This window comes from Dysidea avara, chromosome 9 (assembly GCF_963678975.1).
Source record: "Dysidea avara chromosome 9, odDysAvar1.4, whole genome shotgun sequence".
Taxonomy (NCBI): domain Eukaryota; kingdom Metazoa; phylum Porifera; class Demospongiae; order Dictyoceratida; family Dysideidae; genus Dysidea; species Dysidea avara.
The window spans coordinates 33734222-33754559 of NC_089280.1; the positions used below are offsets into that span (position 1 = coordinate 33734222).

The 20338-nt window shown below is 38.1% G+C and overlaps 1 protein-coding gene across 1 annotated transcript in view; it reads left to right on the top strand.

Moving 5' to 3' along the window:
• LOC136267690 (extracellular matrix protein 3-like) overlaps window positions 1-19928 on the top strand; it is a 36153-nt gene extending 16225 nt beyond the window's left edge. The window contains exons 3-8 of the mRNA XM_066062838.1: window positions 1345-1482; window positions 1531-1725; window positions 1776-1913; window positions 1974-2174; window positions 19554-19691; window positions 19743-19928. Of these exons, the coding sequence (XP_065918910.1) occupies window positions 1345-1482; window positions 1531-1725; window positions 1776-1913; window positions 1974-2174; window positions 19554-19691; window positions 19743-19831 (899 nt within the window). The 3' untranslated portion in view covers window positions 19832-19928. The remainder of the gene's footprint in view (window positions 1-1344; window positions 1483-1530; window positions 1726-1775; window positions 1914-1973; window positions 2175-19553; window positions 19692-19742) is intronic.
• Window positions 19929-20338: the final 410 nt, after the last annotated feature.

The window sequence follows — 20338 nt, forward strand, 5'->3', positions numbered from 1 at the left end:
AATTGATAGTTGGGGCACTTGTTCAGATGAAAACGATAAGCCTGGTGCCATTCCTTCTATTCTAATGTGGTATGCATACATGGGTTCACCAGTCATAACAATGATACAAAAAGTAAACAAACAAAATTTCAAATTTGATTAGAGATCATAGTAAAAAAGTAGTGAAACAAGCCTAAAGATATACTAGTGGTAAAACAAGGGGGGGGTTGCCTACACATGAAGATATACCAGTGGATGTTAAATCCCTACTACAGTCATTACCCACGAATGAATTGAATGTCCACTTTTTTTTCTACGACTCCTAATCATAATGGTAGCATTGATATTAACATCATAGCAGCCATTTCTTGGCTGCCACCTATGATTTTACAACCTTTTCACCCTGACTTTTTGAGGCTGCATCCTTTTCTCACAGCTTGGCTGTTTGGTATAGATTAGTATTACATGCTTAAATGGATAGCAAAATTGGTTAGCTACATAGTCTGTCCTAGGCATTGCTCAAGGGGGATCTAAGAACTAAAATACAGACATTTGAAATGTAGTACAATGACTATGAAATTAATTCATTGTATCAGTACTGTTTATTGTAGTGATCCTTAAAATCGAGACTCCACAGTGTGCCTGTATAACTGCTTTAGACTCTATTTTACATTATACTCAGATTACTTACCTCGTCCATGGCTGTTTCTGCTGTAGACTAGACAAACGTGGCTGGTTTTCTAGCAATAATACTAGCACTATGGAAACTATGCATGCTCACATGACAAAATAAGCTCCCTCATTATGTCACTGCATGTGAAAAATGCATACTGATCAGATAAGTTTAGATTTTGAACATATGTTATATTGTGCGTGAAGGCATGAAGTATATTAGAAAACAAGGTGGAGTATATGAGATTTATTACCCACCCAAAACAGCCTAAATAGAGTCTAATTTCCACATATGTAACCGCTGTTACATTGTGCCATCCACTTTATTACTCAGTTGCTATATGCATGCACCTTTGTACTCAGTACACTATTGTTGATTTTAATGTGTGCATACCATGCCCGCTAGAAAATATTAGTGACTACTGCTTCCTTCTGTAAAGATATGTGTAAACTTCTAATCGTTCTGGGTAGTAATTCAGAAAATTTAGCTATTGTGTTATGTGTGAAGGACCTCCACACTGTATGTATATGTTCACTGTATTTTACTTAATGCAAAACATCTGACATATAAATTTAATGCTTATTTTAGTTATGCTGTTTTGTAATATTTTACTTACGTAGTTAAATTTGTACTTCGGGTGTAGTTAATTTCACTTTTTGGTTTAAAATGCATGTGAGCATTTCCTAATTTAGTGTCTACCATAAGATTTAGTCAGTCAACATACAGTGTTAGTGAAAGTGATGGAAAAGTTAACATTACACTTCAACAGAGTAATCCATCATCAATTGATATCACATTAATAGTGATTAGTAACAGTGTTACTGCTAGTGGTGAGTGATTATGTTCATCATACAATTAGTTATAGTGTTGTTGTGTAGGTAGTGACTACAATCCTGCACCATACACTGTTACAATTCCTGCTGGAAGGAATGATGTTACATTTAGTGTTACAATAACTGATGATAATATTCGTGAAATGTCAGAAACATTTAATCTCATTATTGATCCATCATCACTACCCAATGGTGTTACTAGTAATAATAATGTTACTGTAACTATACTGGACCATGATGGTGAGTGAGGTGAATTGTATGATTCTTATATTCCTTTTGAAATTATTTAGTTGTTAGTGTAAACTTTAGTGTACCAACATATGATATTGATGAGAGAAATATACCAGCACAACCTGTACTAGTTCTTAGTAACCCGTCATCAACTGATATCACTATTACAGTTCACAATACTGATATTACTGCAAAAGGTATGAAGGTTACTGCACATTCACTCAATAGTTACTATACATGTACGTATGATAATATAGGTGGTGACGATTATGTTGTTGGACCATATGTTGTTGCAATTCCTGCTGGAAGAACTAGGTTGTCATTTGATGTTCCTATATTGGGTGATAACATATTGGAGGGTGATGAACAATTTCTACTTGTTATTTCTAACTCACTACCTGATCGTGTTACAATTAGTAACCCCGATCAGACAATTGTTACTATAAAAGACAATGACCGTGAGTTAAATTTTTAATATTTCCTTTTGCTGGCATAAAGTTCTTTTAAATAGTTTTATTAGGAGTTTGAGTGAAGTAGTGATGTGCAGTATACCGATCAATTTTCTATGTTGTGATTATAATATAATTGTTTTCATACTGTGATATTATTATGCCACATAATGGTGTAGCACTTCTACACAAAGTTTACTAGAAAATACAATACACTTTCTTCAATAAAAATTTCCAATAGGTTTGGTGACTATAAACTAGGTGGACTGTGTTGTGTTGTATTGCTACTTTTCATATAGAAGTGCTACAATTGTCAGTAATTGGTTTCATGCTGATTTATATATCATTATTTTGTGATTAAAAAGTGTAATAATCATTATAGATAGTATATGAAATATTTTTAAAAATTGTTAATTTAAAAATGAAGTAGGGATCCGGCTATGCAATAAAAAGTAGTGAAACAAGATATGAATGATGGTATTACACCATAGCTCGATGGGAAAGTCCTTACTTTGGCATTGAGCAAAATTATAGCTAATGTGCCAAAGTAGGGACTTTCCCATCGAGCTATGCTTTAATACCATCATTCGTATCTTGTTTCACTACTTTTTATTGCATAGCCGGATCCCTACTTCATTTTTAAATTAACAATTTTTAAAATACTAGTTTGTTTAGTTTTTGTTGTAGCACAGCTAGCTAGTTACAGCTTATTAAAATAGTCTCAATGTAGAAAATTACTTGATGAAGCTGCTGGACTGTCTATTACTGCGTCTAGAAGAATTTTTCTAGCAAGGAACTGTGCTGAGTGGTCAGTAGAAACATAGGACTTTTTTTAAATTTATTTTTTTGTTTGTTGTTGTTTTGTGTGTTTGTTGTAATTTCAGTCCTTGCCATACCCACCTTATGGTCTTCCATGTTGTGGTCGTGTGTGCCCAAAGACACACCACACTTTCAGTTACTGTATAATTACATATGCATTATTTTCATTATTGATGGTTCTCTCTCTGTACTGTGCCAAAATTGGAAGTACATAGGCCCGTAGTAGCGTGCATAGCTTACCTTTGATCGTAGTGGCAGTGGCGCTCAGATCTATGACCTGTCTCAGTACGATGGCCTGCGTTCTATTCACTCCGGCCAGAAATTGTTTGAACGAACCAGAGACAATTATAATTTTTTTCAAATCTCAGTGAAAATGTCAGGCAACCTAAAGCATTACCTGACATTGATATGCTACTGTTTTACACAATTCATCGGAAATCCTTATGATACATTGATAGAGTAGAGTGACTCAACCTATAATAATACAATCATTGTTGTCTAATAGATTGACAATGCTTCACTATAAAACTCTCTAACCTCCTTCTATTTCGATCTGACATTTTGACAGGCAGGTTCCATTATGGTCTGCCATGCATGATTTTTGCCTGACAAATGGCCTATGTCAGGCAGTAATAATTGACTCTGGAACGAACAGTCCCTTTGAGTTGTCTGGAGCTTAGTCTCAACTAACAGGATGAAGTAGTACAATTTACACTTGAGTATCTACTATTGGGTGTTGGTAAAACCAGGAGGGGAGCGGGAGTGGGAGATTTCTTGGTAAAACCGGGACCGGGAGCTGAGAGATCACGTACACAATACTACAAGCAACTGTTATTTTCGTGCTAAAGATGGTTTATTGATGCAGAAGAGGACTCATGCAAGTAGTCTCCACTCCTTTCAAACATGAGATATTATACAAACTTTCAAAAGATAGAGATACTCTAATAGAGCAGTCAAGCCGGCCACTCTATGGAACAGTCTTATATTCTGTCTCTTAACTGCCACTGACTGCCAGTAGCTCGTTAATGTATTTTAATAACAAGGTGAAAAGTCTTAGTGCTTTCAAATTAAAAAAAAAATCTTGCTGGGTGGTAATTGTGCTCCCAGAATGTCACCCATATCATTGTCTTCCCTTTTGTAGCTGTATGCTTCACTCCATGTATGACCTTCATTGCTATAAGTCTACCCAGATTCTTTGACCTACTCCACTGATTTTATTCTACCAAGTTATTGTTGCTCTGGTTGTGTAGACAGGTGCTAGATCCAGACGGTGCATGCACTTTCACAGGCAGTTATTGTCAGTTTATAAATTCAATAAATGTTTGGAGTTTGTACAGCAAGAAATTTTCTCGGTGAGTTAGCAATAAAAGTTCTTAAATTATCAGACTAATTTGATTGATTGATTTATAAATTACCGTCTGAGTCTCTCACAATTGGCAACTACCATTCTTCCTTGCCAGAGCAGCATACAATACAGATAAAATTAATGAATATAGCTAGCTAACAAGTACAAAACTTAACGCATGCATACAAAACAAATATATGTGGATACAAATGCAACAATGGCACATATTCATTTATTAAAGACGCATAATTAGAAAATATGGCATGGAGGACATGGGCGCTAATTCGTGTATTTGTCGTGTAGTTGTCAAGTTGTAGTTTGTGGTAGTGAAGTAGTAGTTCAGCGTGTTTTGCTTGTAGTTGACCTTGTTCAGTGGTAGAATTAATTGTAACAGAGAGTACTTAAGGCACGTTAATTGTTTGCTAATTAACTGAAAAGGTATGGCTAATTTTTGTGCAGTGCTTGGCTGTGGTAACCGATACCCTCGTGATCGTGATGTTAGCTACCACTGTCTGTCTGTCAATAGACCAGCCGTTCTGAAGCAATGGAAGCACAAAATTGGTCGATAAAACCTGAACTCCACAAGAGTATGTAGTAACCACTTTGTTAATTCCAAGGGAAGAAAATTGCTAGTCGATGAAGTGCCATCATTGAAACTGCCATCACTACCAACCCAAGTTTCTGTGCCACCACCACGTAGACAACTCATAAGACATGAATTGCCTAAGAAGAGGAAATGAACTGAAGAAAAGTCCTGCAGAGAAGTTTTGTATTGTGATGCTGAGACCAATACTGATATAATTGGAATAGAGATAGATGAAATGCAGGCTGATTTGTACAAAGCAGTGAAGGAGGCAGAGCAGTGTAAATTAGAGTGCAGTGAGTTGAAAGAAAAACAAAACTTAAGATTAAACAACATTCAAGGTGACAATGATAAAATCAAATTTTACACAGGGTTCACTACTTACACTATGCTAATGACATGCTTTAATTTTTTTGGGAAAGGCATCTTCCAAGTTGAATTATTGGGGAACTACTAATGCTGAAAGTAAAACTGCCAAATGTCGTAAAAGGTTACTTTGTCCTCTTAATGAATTTTTTTATGGTTTGATACGCCTACGCCTAGGATTGCTTGAACAAGATTTGGCTTACCGTTTTGCTGTATCCCAGTCTACTGTATCACGTATAGTTAACACATGGATTAATTTTATTTACTTGCAGTTTAAACAGGTCCCATTATGGACTCCCCGTGATCTTACATTTTTAAATAAGCCAAAATGTTTCAAGGAAAGATATCCGCAAACCAGGGTGATACAGAAATCTTTGTAGAACAGCCAGCTCTTCCTGAATTACAGCAACTAACCTTTTCATCATACAAAAGTCATAACACGTACAAGGGTCTGATAGGCATTTCACCGACTGGTGCAGTTATATTTGTGTCTGATTTGTATCCGGGATGCATTTCAGACAAAGAACTGACAAATAGATCTGGATTACTAGATATGCTGGTAAAGGGTGATGCAATAATGGCTGGCCGTGGCTTTGGCATTGAGGAAGATACAATTCTGAGGGGAGTGAAACTTAATATCCCTCCATTTTTGAGAGGTAGACAGCAGTTGGATCCATCTGAACTAGTTGAAACTAGATGAACAGCATCACTATGTATACATGTAGAAAGGGCAATGGAGTGGCTAAAAAACTTTCACATTTTTGACAAACCTCTACCACCATGTTTTAGGGACACTGCTAATCAGGGTTTCTATATTTGTGCTGTATTTACAAATTTTATTCCTCCACTATGTACATAAAATACAATTTTGTATCTATATATTGTAATCATGTGTATATGCATAATATTATGTACTTAATGAATATTCATACTGACATTACAAGAAATAACTAGGCTTATGATGTAGTTCAATTAGTATGGGTTTCATGTATCTGTGCCAGTATAATTTTAGCTGTGGTATTTTTTCTTTCTTCCATTCCTCATGTGGAAAAATGCGTGTGATTGAAAGTCCTTTGGTTGTGAAAACACAAAAGCCACACCAACTATATAAGTCAGAACCTACATATAATTGGAGTTGTACTTGGTGGTAGTAGGCATGAGATGACTTTAAACAGATGTTTGAGTCTTTCAACTCACAATAAAAATTTGAATCTTTGCAGGCATCTTCCGGTTCCACATCACGCTTTGAATAGGGACACTTTATCTCTATAATGCCATCTGGTTGAGTACTACTTCTATCTTTCACTTTCCCATCAGGTGAAGCTCCTAGATAGCATTGATGTGGATGAATGATAAAGCCACAGGCTTCCACTGTTGTGCAAGTGCTATCAGTAGTGCCAGGTGGATTTTAATTGCCAGGTATTTTTTAATGGCTGTTGACTCATGGCGACGCCCCCACATAATTGGTGCAGGCAGTGGATCTAATAATGGTTTAGGGTACAAACAATACATGAGTAGTGAATCTGTTTTCTTCTTTTGGCATATTACCCTGCCACAAATAGAGCCAGTGATTCGTTTATACCTTACATTCTGCCACAGTTCACTATGATGCTGACTACGTGTTTTGCTCTCTATCACTAAACGTTCAGTAGCTGTAACTTTTAAACCAAGTTGTTGATAATCTATGTCTTGACCATCTTCCGCTGGTATACATATTTCTTCCTCATCACTGTCATCTTCCCTGGAAATTGCTTGAGGTGATGTGCTGACAGCTTCCTCCAAACACTGCCCTGGTAGCAATGAGTAACAGTGGTCATGTGTTATCTTGTCGACAGATGGGATTAAAATATGTAAAAAGAGATATGGATGGTTACTATCTAATAATTCACAATGCAACTGCTCTATTACATTGTTGTTAAGCTGACGATCTTCAGGTTGGCGTGGATCAAACATGCTCAATCCCTTTGCGGACTGCTTCAAAATATCTGATCTTCTCTTGTTCACCTAGTGGACTGGTACAATATTCAACTTCCCTAGGCGTGGCCTGTGCCACTCTTGCTGTCTCTCAGTGCTAGTCAGGAATTCAGGTAGTTGACCAAAACGACTAAACTCTTCTAATGCATAGCAGACTGCTGCAATATGCTTACAGCTTCCAGTAGGTCCTTTTCCAGCAGGACATCCACATTTAGCACCAACAACATCATACACATCTGCATCCAAACACAATGAGATTTTGTATATTACACCTTTCTTCATTTCAGCCCAGCACTTAGCTTGCATGTAAATATACTTTTCATAACCAATCTTAATCTCATGAACATGCCCACATCGAAACGTATCTAAAGCAGAACGGTTAATAGACTTAAAGTCACCTCTAGGCAATCCGTCTGTGGCTGTCTGTGCTGTAAAAGAATCAATTAAATTTCCATTGGTAAAACAGAACATTCCTAATCTGTTACTATCCTGAAGTTTTACCAATTCTAGGTTTGGTGGAATTTCCCATTTGGTGATAAGCTGTTGAGATTTTCCAGCATTATGTACACTATTGTCAGGATCAACCACTCTGTCTGCCCAACCATTTGCTATAAGACCCTGGACCCTATAAATCACTTGTTAATTTTCTCTATGTTTAATAGCTACGTAGCTAACCTTGCAACTAAATCAGCCTTCTTTCCCTTAGTAGGAGCCTGTCGACATTGAAGCCAGCGTTTCAGTTCAGGAATTTTAAGGCTGCTTGGTTCCCTGCCATTCAGACTTGCACCAGGTACATTTGCTTCATTAAAAATCTTGTCATTCTCATGTTCATTACTATCTCTGTCACTGCTACAGTACACTTCTTCTAAACTACCCATAGACTATGCCCCAGTGGTGTGTTGTACAACTAATTCTACCAATGAACAAGGCCAACTACAAGCAAAACATGCTGAGCTACTACTTCACAACCACAAACTACAACTTGACAACTACATGACAGATACACAAATTAGCACCCATGTCCTCTGTGCTGTATTTTCTAATCATTAACTTAAGGCAAATTATAAAAATGACTGAACAAATTCACGAAAAAAAGTAAACAGCAAGAACAGACATAACAGAGATTGCGTGGTCTGAAGTTGCCAGGATTGTTCAAAGCACCATGCACCTTTATGAACTGGAGTATATGTGAGTACTTCCTGTCTGAAGGAACAACTCCACTCTACAATGAACATTAACAGTATAAGGTAGCCAATTGAGCAGCCTATCGCTTTCAGGAACCTAAGACAAGCTATCTGACTTCCTAGGATCCAGAGAGTTCAGATGAGACAGGACCAAAGATTCTGAATTTCAGCAAAAGTGAATGGATTAGTGTCACATGAAGTAACAGGTATTGCAAAGTTGTCAGCTAGCAGATTGATGTGATGAAGTGACACATTACTGCTACAGTTTTGAAATGTTTATGAAGAGAATCTGAAGTAAATGAATCATTCAATGCTGCTTTTATGGTATCAGTTCTTCCAATTATACTTATTAACACATGACTACATACAAGAAGTTTTTGTGGACAATTCTTGCTCTACAACACTGATGACTGAAAATGATCTATCTTGGCTTGGTGTTGCTACCATCACTTTGAGGACAAATTTCCATTCCTATACCATCTAATAATTATATAAAAGAGATTTCTGATAGTTACGTTCTTGGTCCTTTTCTTAAATAAAATAACATGTATCATTGTCTATATACATTGGCCATATCTCAAGGTATCAAATTAATATTTAACACAAGATATAGATAAATATTCAGTGCCTTATAATTTAGCTACAAGAGAAAATAATTGACCATTGAGTCAAATTGAAAAAGGATGCAAGCACCTAAAAAATCATGAGTAGTGAATACTGTGGCAAATAGTGAACTTCACTACAAATTCTTAGTGATGCTCACTATTTGCCATGGTAGCTATTCACTACTCATTTTTACTGTTTGGTTTCCAAAGTTGGGTCACATTAATGATGTCAATTCATCAGGATGGATTTAAAGAATAAGATGTCGCCAGACAAATGCATCAAATACACTTGTACCCACTCTACGCATGGACACTCAAAGAGATTCTTACAGTTACCAGCAAGAACTGGATTGTGGTATGCAGCTACTTTTGTCGTCTCCTTGAAAGTAAGCTGCCAAGAAGATATTCCTGAAGAAAAGTTGTGCTTTCCTTCCCCTTCGTGAACAGAAATGTCATCGAACGCTATTTCAACTCTCAGTCCAGGTTTACTGCCGTTGAAACGACCGAGATCTAAAGACAGCTCAAACCAGCGCGAGAAGAAATCCAAAAGAAACAGTACTTGCCCAATATGCGATGAAGTAATTAAAGAAGCTACAAAGCACAGGAAAGGTGATGATGCAATCTATTGTGAAGGCTACTGTGACGTGTGGGTACATCGTAGATGCACTAGGTTATCAGCAACGAACTTCGCGACATTAAGAGATTCTGGCAAAGAACACACGTTATTTTGTCTATACTGTGAGATCCAAGCGCAGAAGGCAGAAATAGACAGCTTAATGTCGACTATTGCTACACTTCAAACTTCTCTAAATGATCTTAAACGCAAACTAGACCTTGTTAATCAACCACAGCAGACTTCTACTCAAACTATTCGTGCTCCAGTCGTTGACAAAGTTTCAAACACTGTCTATCAAAATGCCACCAACATTGATAGGAAATTCAACATCGTTGTGTATGGTGTAGCAAAAAATCCAAAATACCAACAGACAACTCCGAATGAAAAAGGACATGGAAAACGTGATGGAGGCTCTGTCTGCAACTGATATTGACATTGAACCTAGTGATATAAAAGATTTGTATCGTCTCAGCAAGTATGACCATAAGAGTGAACATCCCAGACCCCTTCTGGTGAAGTTCCTTCGTTCAAACACAGCAATTGACATCCTAAGTTCTAAGTCTAAGCTTGAAGCTCCAATCTACATAAAACCTGATCTAACTCCCCAGGAGCGTCAAAAGGAACGCTTATTATTGAAAGAAAGGAGATCCCTAATTGACAATGGTACCGAACGGAGATACATCAAAATAAGAAATGATTCCTTATACCTCAACAACAAGCTTCACTGCAAAGTGAGTACAGATGGTAACAAATTAGAGTATGTAACTGTATCAGCAAAGCCACTTAATAATACCTCTGCCACAAGCATGGAGTCATCCTGACTCTCTGTTTCCACTATAACTAACCCAAATCCTGACTCAAATTCACAGGTATTTAATACCTCTACTAATATCCCAAACTCAAATATTGTATTAAGTGAATAAAATGGTGACTGTGTGCTGTTTGTTTGGGCTCTAGGCTTGCAACTGTGGTCAAGCAGTGAGTGAGGCAGTGAGACTAAAATTGGAGTTTTTGGCGATTTTTAAAAATTTATATCCGGCCACCTGTAAGTGTTTTGTTGTATTTAATGCTGTTTTATGTATTATATGAACTAGTACTATTCCGTAAAGGTGATTTTCACTGCGTAAAATATCTGAAGGATGATTTTTAAAGGCGGAATTTTGGGCGGTGCACGAAACATTCACCACAACCCCTACGTAAGCGGTACAACCAAAACGTTTGATATTCTCTATCACACAACACTATTGTGAAGATAGGTATGCACTTGTATTAATGCTAGTGTTCATCCAATAGATATGCACTGCAAAGTGTTTTATGTCAGGTGCATGTGTACAGTTTCCTGGCATTGTTTTCCGAAAAACATTTGCATTTGTATATTTGTTTTAAAAGCATCCTGTATTTATGAAGGCCTGCATTAACCTTCCAGGTAGGTAAACTTTGTTTTGATGCAGTTATATAATAATGGATGGAGTGAGTTGCTGAAAAAATTGTGAATGTTTTTACAATGGGCTATAAGGGTGTAAAACAGCATAAAACAACATATCTAGCCTTATACATTACCAGGAATAATGACTTTGTTTCAAGGTGAAAGGGTACGTGTCCCGTAGCAAATGAAAATGAAGAGCAGCCTCAAGGTTGTCCCTAGAGAATTTGATAGACTATGAAACAGTTGAAAGGTATGCACTTCTGCACGTATGTATGATTTTAAGTAGCTTGGCCTTCTCAGTAGTGCATGGCAACATAATTAACAAATTACAAAATTGAGGCAGTGCATTCTTGTACACTATAGTTGAACTCTCTCTCTCTCTCTCTCTCTCTCAGGACAAATTTTTTATGTAGCTGAACTTCCTATAGGGTGACGTGCTTGTAGATGATCACTCTCTACAGGGTGACTGGCTAAATTCTCTATTGTTATGAAGCTAGAGTGTGACTTGTTTGTAGCTGAACACTCTGCAGCATGACTTGTAACATTTCTGAACTCTCTACAGGGTGACTTGAAAATTATGTTGTTGAATGTAGTTATAGTTACTTTTTAAACATAAAATTGTATGTAAGATTCATCAAAAGCCAAGAGCTCCTTATCATTATGATACATACAAACTGCTTGCCAGATTTCATGCTTTTTACATGAACCTTTTCAGATTTCATGCTTGCCAAATTTCATGTACCTTTTAAGGTTTAGAAACCCAACAATTACATAATTAAATCATACACTGTGGCAATTACAGATTCTCCGAGGATCGAAGATCCGATATGGGGAGGATGAATTGTACGAGGAGGCTCCGGATACATTTCAACAACATAGTCAGCTTACTACATGGTATTGGTTTTATTGTCCCTAGTTCAGCAGGCTTTAAAGTGAAAATAATAGAATAGCTCATGTGCTCAATCCCACTTTTTTTGGACTGCGAGAAGTTAATAGTGCTTAATTAAGATTATTTCATAACTATGTCATAACATAGTTACAAGCTACACATATTATGCTGGTAAAATGGATTAAGAGAGCTTTATAGTAGCCCGGCCACAAAATACTCAGAAACTATCAGTCAGAAAACACTATACTGCTAATCTCTGGTAGCCAACCGTTTACCTATATGGACTCTGAAATTTTGGGACCTGAAATTGTGATTTGGAAGTGACCTGACAAGTCCTGTTATGCGGTCAGATATGCTCAATGGTGCTAAGTGTTCAGACACTAGCCAAAGATGGTCACAGAAAATGGCAGATGTCTGACCATACTTTCAGGCATTGATATCTTAGCTTAGTTAGGCCAAAGTTGTATGGCTTTAGGAGCTATACCTCCAAGTATATTAGCCTCACAAAAAACAACAACAATCTCATGATAATGAACTGTCATGTGAACGTCATATGATAAACTCTCAAACACACCACACTGGTTGAAAAAAAACCAAATGATACACGGTTTATTCAATAGCTACTAACAGCTTCCAATTAGTCAAATCTTCTTTGTAGTTTCAATGTCCAGTGATAGTACAATAGCTCAAGTATACCATACAGTCACGGGTGGTGCAGGGACTATGTTGTTTCCATGTATCCTTTACCTCCTCATACAATTCATCCTCCCCATATCAGATCTTCGATCCTCGGGGAATCTGTTGTATTTCGGAGGCCCCGGATACATTTCAACAACATAGTCAGCTTACTACATGGTCAAAGTGTCCTGTATTTAATCTTGAATTTTTGATTGAAATCCCAGAACTTAGTCAACACTCAAATACTGCATGTCAGGGACTTCTCTGGTCTCCTGTATATAGGCAACACACTAACACTAACAAAATCCACCTCTTGGGCTAGGGAAGTGCTCCCCCCCTGCTTCATGATGCGATATAATGCACTGAACACAAATACATACCTTAACAGATTGGTATAAGGCTTTTATATGTAGCTGAAGTACACATGAACAAATACCTCGGGTTAGGGCCTCTTGACACGAATTACATTAGAACTCTGTGACTGAGGATCGTTTATTTTTATAAGGGGGTTGTCCCTTTCCAGAGATAAAATTGATTGGTAGAAGCCTCTAGGGCCCTGTCATTCATAGAGCAGTGCCTTTACACTGAAGATTTTACCCTGCAAATGGTTTAGGGTACCATATAGTGCTAGCCCTAATCCATTACAACAGCACTGATTGACAATGGGCTTAACACACTCATAAACAAGGGCAAAATTTATTAACAATTTACTTACCACTCCCAACACACAATCATTTAAAATTTCTCCTGAGCAGATCAGGAAAAACACAAGAGCATCAGGCTTGGAGTTTCCATGGTGATTGGGAATAACATAATCATACAGATCTTCAGTGCCATGCTAAACCGCTACATGGCCATGCATGCATATGGGTTGGAACTTTCAAGAAGCAATATACCTATATCTCAGTGTAAAATCTTTAATTGTGACCAATTATAAGGGCCTATATGTTGAACACCTAGCAACAGGTAACATCATCTCATTAATCACTTCAGAAGTGACTAAGCAATTAAATGCTGACCGCTGGTAAGCTGTCAGGTTAAGATATACATCATATGGGAGTATCCTTAGCTTTCCTTTCCCATGCAACCTACTAAAGTTTGTAGCTTTGATCTCCTCATGCACGTGCATGCAGTAAGCGATATTCATGACCTCCTTAACAATCTGGTAGTTGACTGACCCAAGGAGAAAAACATAACATAGTCCTAACACACATATGTGGCCATAATTACAATATACTAGTGATAGGTCCAGTTGCCTAAAATTGGTGAAGCAGTGGATATGTAAGATGAGATATGACCAGAAACTCAGACTCAAAAGTACCTTTGGGACCTCTTGGGGTTTACAGGTACAATTAATACAACTAATAATTTCTTTGAAACGTAAACATGAAACTAATTGTAACGCCACCAAAACAAAGTATACAAGGTTCTTGGTTTGTGTACACACATACATACATACATATTAATCTTACGTGGTCGAGCACTAAAAAGAAACTTATACGAGGGTGTTAGTGTGCCCTAAAGTAATTCACTGTTAACTGGAAATTGAGATTAGTTAGCTATAGGGTGCATGCCAGTTAACAACTTTAAATCTATGCATCTGGATAGTCACCTCCTCACTCAGCAAGTACACCATGCACACTAAACCTTGGCTCTACACAGTTGAGCCTGAAATGATACCAAATGACAACCTGACAAATTTATAATCAGGATTTGTAATCACAGGAAGATCTGTCAATGTAAATGGTTACTTGATAACCACATTTATTTGCCAAATAAGCCTGTACAATATTGAAAAGATGGCATGATTAAAAAAGAAAACATTGGTATTTAAATTAACCCATTGCCACATTAGTAGGTTAAAAATGTTTCACTCAACACAGAAATTATGGTTCTCCATTATCCGAACACCTGTGTGCCAGTTCAGCCACAAATGTGTTCAGATATATGAATTTGTCTGGCACATTCACTTATGTCCCAATACTTATAAAACAGTCATTCACACAGTTTGGATAATCAAGTATCTACTGTATATCCAAATGCCATTTTAGTGAGCACTCCTGTTTCACAACATAATAATGAGAGCTATGTTGCTACAAGGACCACACTTGTTCTGCATAGTATGTGAAAACTAAACCTTGAAAACCCAACTGGTGGTATATGTTGTATACTCATACCTATTTTTTTTTTTTTTTGCAAAAGAATGGTACTTGGTTGTGTTGATGAAAAACACAAGAACGCACTTTACAGTACTGATGTAGCGTTCCACATAACTTCAAGTATACGGCTATACACAGTCGTTCAACTCAATCTTGACGGTGAGCTGGGCCTGCATTCTTGACAGCAGCTATTAGAGTTTACAAAGCTGAGGCAGACTGCCAACTGTGCCTCCGAACTTTGGGGTTCTTACTGTACCCTTAAATCTGCTTGTACCTTTGAACTGACACGGCTTATATAGCCTGTTCCTTGAACTGACACAGCTTATGTAGCTTACCTTAGCTTTGGGACATATGTAGTTTTTGTCTGAGAATATTGCTTTTATTACATGGTATAGTATATGGTAGGCTAGCCACATAAACAATATGCTAATAATTAATGTACGTGTTCATAATTACACATCATTGACCCATTTCTCAATACGTAGCACCAATATATAATGTCCAGTCATCCTTGGAGGTAATTATGTATATGTATGCCTTAATTGGTATGGACCAAGGTCCATCACACCATATATTACAGATAATTTTCACTTACTCATACCAAGCATTAACAATAGAGGGAGTAACTCTTGCAGATGGATCATGATAGTTGTAATCTACTTTGAATTCCACAACTTGGCAAGTGAAAGTAGTTAAGTAACATCTACTGCAGTGTATCCATGGTGGCTGAGGCATTTGAGAATGCTGACTAAGCTGTACTTGGGCCCGCCCAGTTGGGGCAGCCAACCCATGCCATAAAAGGGCATGCCCATTGGACAAGACCCTGGCCATCATTATCCAAATAATGAGGCATCTTAGAATGCTGACTCAGCTGCCATTGGGCCCGCCCAGTGAGGAAGACAGCACCGCCGGCACGCGTAGGACCCTGGCTCCTCGCGTATATGAGTCCGCCATGTTGGCAGGCGACCCTCAGCAACACCCTGGCCGTCATTATCCAAACACTGAGGCATTTTAAAATGCTGACTCAGCTGCCATTGGGCCCACCCAGTGATGCAGTCGGCACCGCCGGCACGCATAGGACCCTGCCTTAGCCGGGCTCCTCACGTATATGGGTCCGCCATTTTGGCAGGCGACCCTCGGCCGATAATGGGCTTGTCTGAGACGGTGTGCCCCGACCGAATTTTATGGTACTTGATTCCAGTGTTGCTCCCAGCCACCTTTCTGGCTGATGAACATTGCTACGACCATCCTGGAGCTTTCGCACTATCCTTTTCAAGGTGAAATCATTGAAATTAGCCTTCTGGGTCCGTTCTTTGTCTACTTGCGACAGGAGAAAGAAACGGGAAACTTTTTCACACGTTCAAATTCTAGCAGGACAAAAAAAGTGGGATTGAGCACATGAGCTATTCTATTATTTTCACTTTAAAGCCTGCTGAACTAGGGGCAATAAAACCAATACCATGTGGTAAGTTGACTATGTTGTTGAAATGTATCCGGAGCCTCCGAAATACAATTACAAACAGAGTGAGGTGTAACTAATCACTTGACTGGATTACTGGACTGGACTACTGGACCGATATATATTTTTAAAGTTTTTACACATGCTAAAATTGGATTTATTGAGTCTTGCTAGCTAACAACCTTCAGGGAACCTTCAGCCCATTACTAAATGATGAATATACAGCAGTGTAATAAGCACAGAAACTAACTTCTATTGATTTCATAACTATTTATTATACTCTGCTCCACTTATCAAACAGTACGGTAGTACTGTTTAAGTAGGATCCCCCCGAAATGACATGAGCCGCCAAAAATGCAGCCTTTAAAAAACCAGCTTAGAAACTTCTTACGCGAAGAAAATCACCTTTACGGAATAATATTAGTCCATCTAACATCAAATGTAACGTTAAAAACAAGAAAACGCTTATTGGCAGCCGGATAAAAATTGTTAAAACTCGAAATTTTGTCTCATTCACTCACTCACTCACTCACTCACTCACTCACTCACTCACTCACTCACTCACTCACTCACTCACTCACTCACTCACTCACTCACTCACTCACTCACTCACTCACTGACCACAGTCGCAAGCCTAGAGCCCAAACAAAGCAGCGCATGATCACCATTTTACGCCACAACAACAAACTCACCGGTGGGATGTGCCTTTTGGGGATCCGACGAGTGTAGGCCCTGTGCACCTTGTCTCTTCTTTTATCTTCAATCAGGCTGCTTGTCTTCTTCTTCATCCAACGAAACCATATTGAGGCGTTAATTTTACATATCAACACTTTCTTTAAGCAGCATAATAGATGCCACAAAATTATTTAAGGCACCTACTGTACAGAAGTACCAGTACTACACGATAGGTTGCAAGATCACGCCCATTCTTTATTCTACGTATTATCAGTCTATCGATCAAGACCATGACGACCACGCCCCTTTTATGCTAGCTGTATTTGTGACCACACACCTTCAAGTTGGTAGGCAGATTCGAGATACTCTAGTCTAATAATCGATCAAAACCATGATGACCACACCCCTTTTGGGCAAGCACACATCTTTGCAGGCTGACTCGAAATACTCTAATACAGCAGTCACCCTAATAGAGCAGTCACATGTTTATAGTTTGCTGTATCCCATAGCAAAAAAAAACTAAACAAACTAGTAGATTAAAAATTATAAATTTTAAAATGAAGTAGGAATCCAAGTAATAAAAAGTAGTGAAACAAGATATGAACATGGTAGCTATTACAGCATAGCTCAGTGTTAAATCCCTACTTAGGCATGCATAGTATAACAATTATTTTGTGTTCAATGCCAAAGTAGGGATTTCTCACTGAGCTATGCTGTAATAGCTACCATGTTCATCTCTTGTTTCACTACTTTTTATTGCTTGGATTCCTACTTCATTTTAAAATTTATAATTTTTAATCTATAATTCTTAATACTCTTTACCATTGTGCTGCAGGGATATAATATGATAGCAATGGTTAACCAATGATTAAGCATTGGAGATAGCAGTGAGCTTGTACGTAAATTCAGTCACATATATTAGTCACATACATGTAGGCCAACTTACACATGTAAGAACTATACCCCATGATGGTAGAAAAAAGCCTACAGTTGTGTAATACTTGAAAGAAGTTAGGTAAGATAGATTGACCTAGGACAGATGGCTTGTGTCTCAGATAGTCTGCATCACTCTATTTTATTCACGTATATCATTGGTAAGTCGAGTTTTGGATAGCTATTCTATCACATTCCATGCAGTACGATTGTGTATACATGCTGTAGAACATATTATAAGTAGTGAAACCCTTAGAAGAGAGTTTTCACTTATTCCGCTACTCAGCTCAGTAGGCTGAAGGCCCTTAGCTAGCAACGCTCAATAAATCCAACCTTAGCAGGTGTAAAAACAAACAAATATATCAGTCAAGTCTAGTGATTAATTACACCCAACAGAGTGGTTTGCCAGGAAGCTTTTAAACTAGTTATCAAATGGTTTGATGCATGCTGCCTAAAATTCTGCCTGTAAAAACCATCCTAGAGACATCTTATGCGATGAAAATCATCTTTACGGGATAATATTAGTCCATCTAACATCAAATGGTGCAATAAAAACAAGAAAACACTAATAGGTGGCAGGATATAGAATTTTTTTAAGTTGCTAAAACTCAGATTTTAGACTGATGGCTGGCAGCCTGCCTGCCTGCCTGCCTGCCTGCCTGCCTGCCTGCCTGCCTGCCTGCCTGCCTGCCTGCCTGCCTGCCTGCCTGCCTGCCTGCCTGCCTGCCTGCCTGCCTGCCTGCCTGCCTGCCTGCCTGCCTGCCTGCCTGCCTGCCTGCCTGCCTGCCTGCCTGCCTGCCTGCCTGCCTGCCTGCCTGCCTGCCTGCCTGCCTGCCTGCCTGCCTGCCTGCCTGCCTGCCTGCCTGCCTGCCTGCCTGCCTGCCTGACTACAGGTGCAAGCCTAGAGGCCAAATGAAGCAGCCCACAGCCACCAGTTTACGCTACAATAACAAACTCACCAGTGGGATGTACCTTTTTGGGGTTCCAACGAGTTTGTGCCCATTGTGCCTTGTCTTTTCTTATCAGGCTCATTTTCTTCTTGTTGTTGCAATGAAACCATATAGAGGTGTTAATTTTCTCTATCAACACTCCCTTGAGCAGCATATTCAGATGCTGCAAACTTAGTTAAGTGCTTACGCTCTGTAGTTGCCTGTAACTTCATCAATCCCACACCTATTAATTAGTTAATGCGATCTTGGTTGATTAATAACAATTGAGCACCGAGACCATACCTCTTAGCAATCTATCATGATGACACATCTCGTCGTTATTGGCCTAGCTGTATTCATAATGCTAGCACAACGAAAATATGAAATAGTGGTACATCCCTGATACTCTGAGAGGAAGACACCCTAATACAGTCACACTTGTGTAACTGTATGCTATTAAAAAACTCAAATTATCAATGTGAAAATAAAGTAGTGATTCAAGAGACAAAAGTAGTAAAACAAGAGATGAATGATGGTATTACAGCATAACTCGGGTTGGAATATCCCTACTTTGGCATTGAACAAAATAATTGTTATGATATGCCAATGTAGGGATTTTCCCCCTGAGCTATGCTGTAATACCATCATTCATCTATTGTTCCACTACTTTTTATCTCTAGTTTGAATTAATAAAATTTAATAAATTTTTGAAACTTGTTCACCTTGGGTATTGGCTATTATTTTGTAGCAATCACTGTTATGTTTAACCAGTCAATGTATGGAGTTAATGAAGACAATAGACAAGTGCAACCTGTATTAATTCTTAGTAATCCATCATCAACTAGTATCACTATAATAGTTTCTAGCAGTGATAGATCAGCTACTGGTGAGTGTAATACTATTAAACTATACTATGAACTTGTCTAACATGTTACAGGAGGAGGTGTTGATTATGTTTCTGGACCATATACTGTCACGTTTCCTGCTGGAGTGACCAGTGTTAAATTTAATGCTCCAATAAGATAACATATTGGAAGAAATTGAAACATTCAGGCTTACAATAGAAAGGCCACTGCAAAATAAAGTTGGTCGTGGAAATGGTCGCCGGACTACGGTAACCATTGTGGACACCACTGGTAATTACATAATATTTTGTTTTTAGCTAAGGATAATGAAGCAAAATTTGCAAATTGTAATCTATAAGCAAAACACTTACACAGGGTGTAGTTTTCACATATTGATTTTACGAATAATCTGTTAAAATAGCTAAGCTAAACAAGGGTGCAACCTTCAAAAGATGGGTGAAAAGAAGCCAGGATGAAAAGTTGTGAATTCAAAACTGGCAACCAAGAAATGGCTGCAATGATATAGTGTCAATTCTATTGAATAACTGTATCATTGCTGAAAAATTATTGGCATTTAACATTGTCTCAGTCATTTCTTGGCCATCAATTTTAATTTTAATTTTTTTATCACTTTGGCTTTTTGGGTCTCCATCCTTATATAGATTAGTATTGCATACAAATTCTGGTA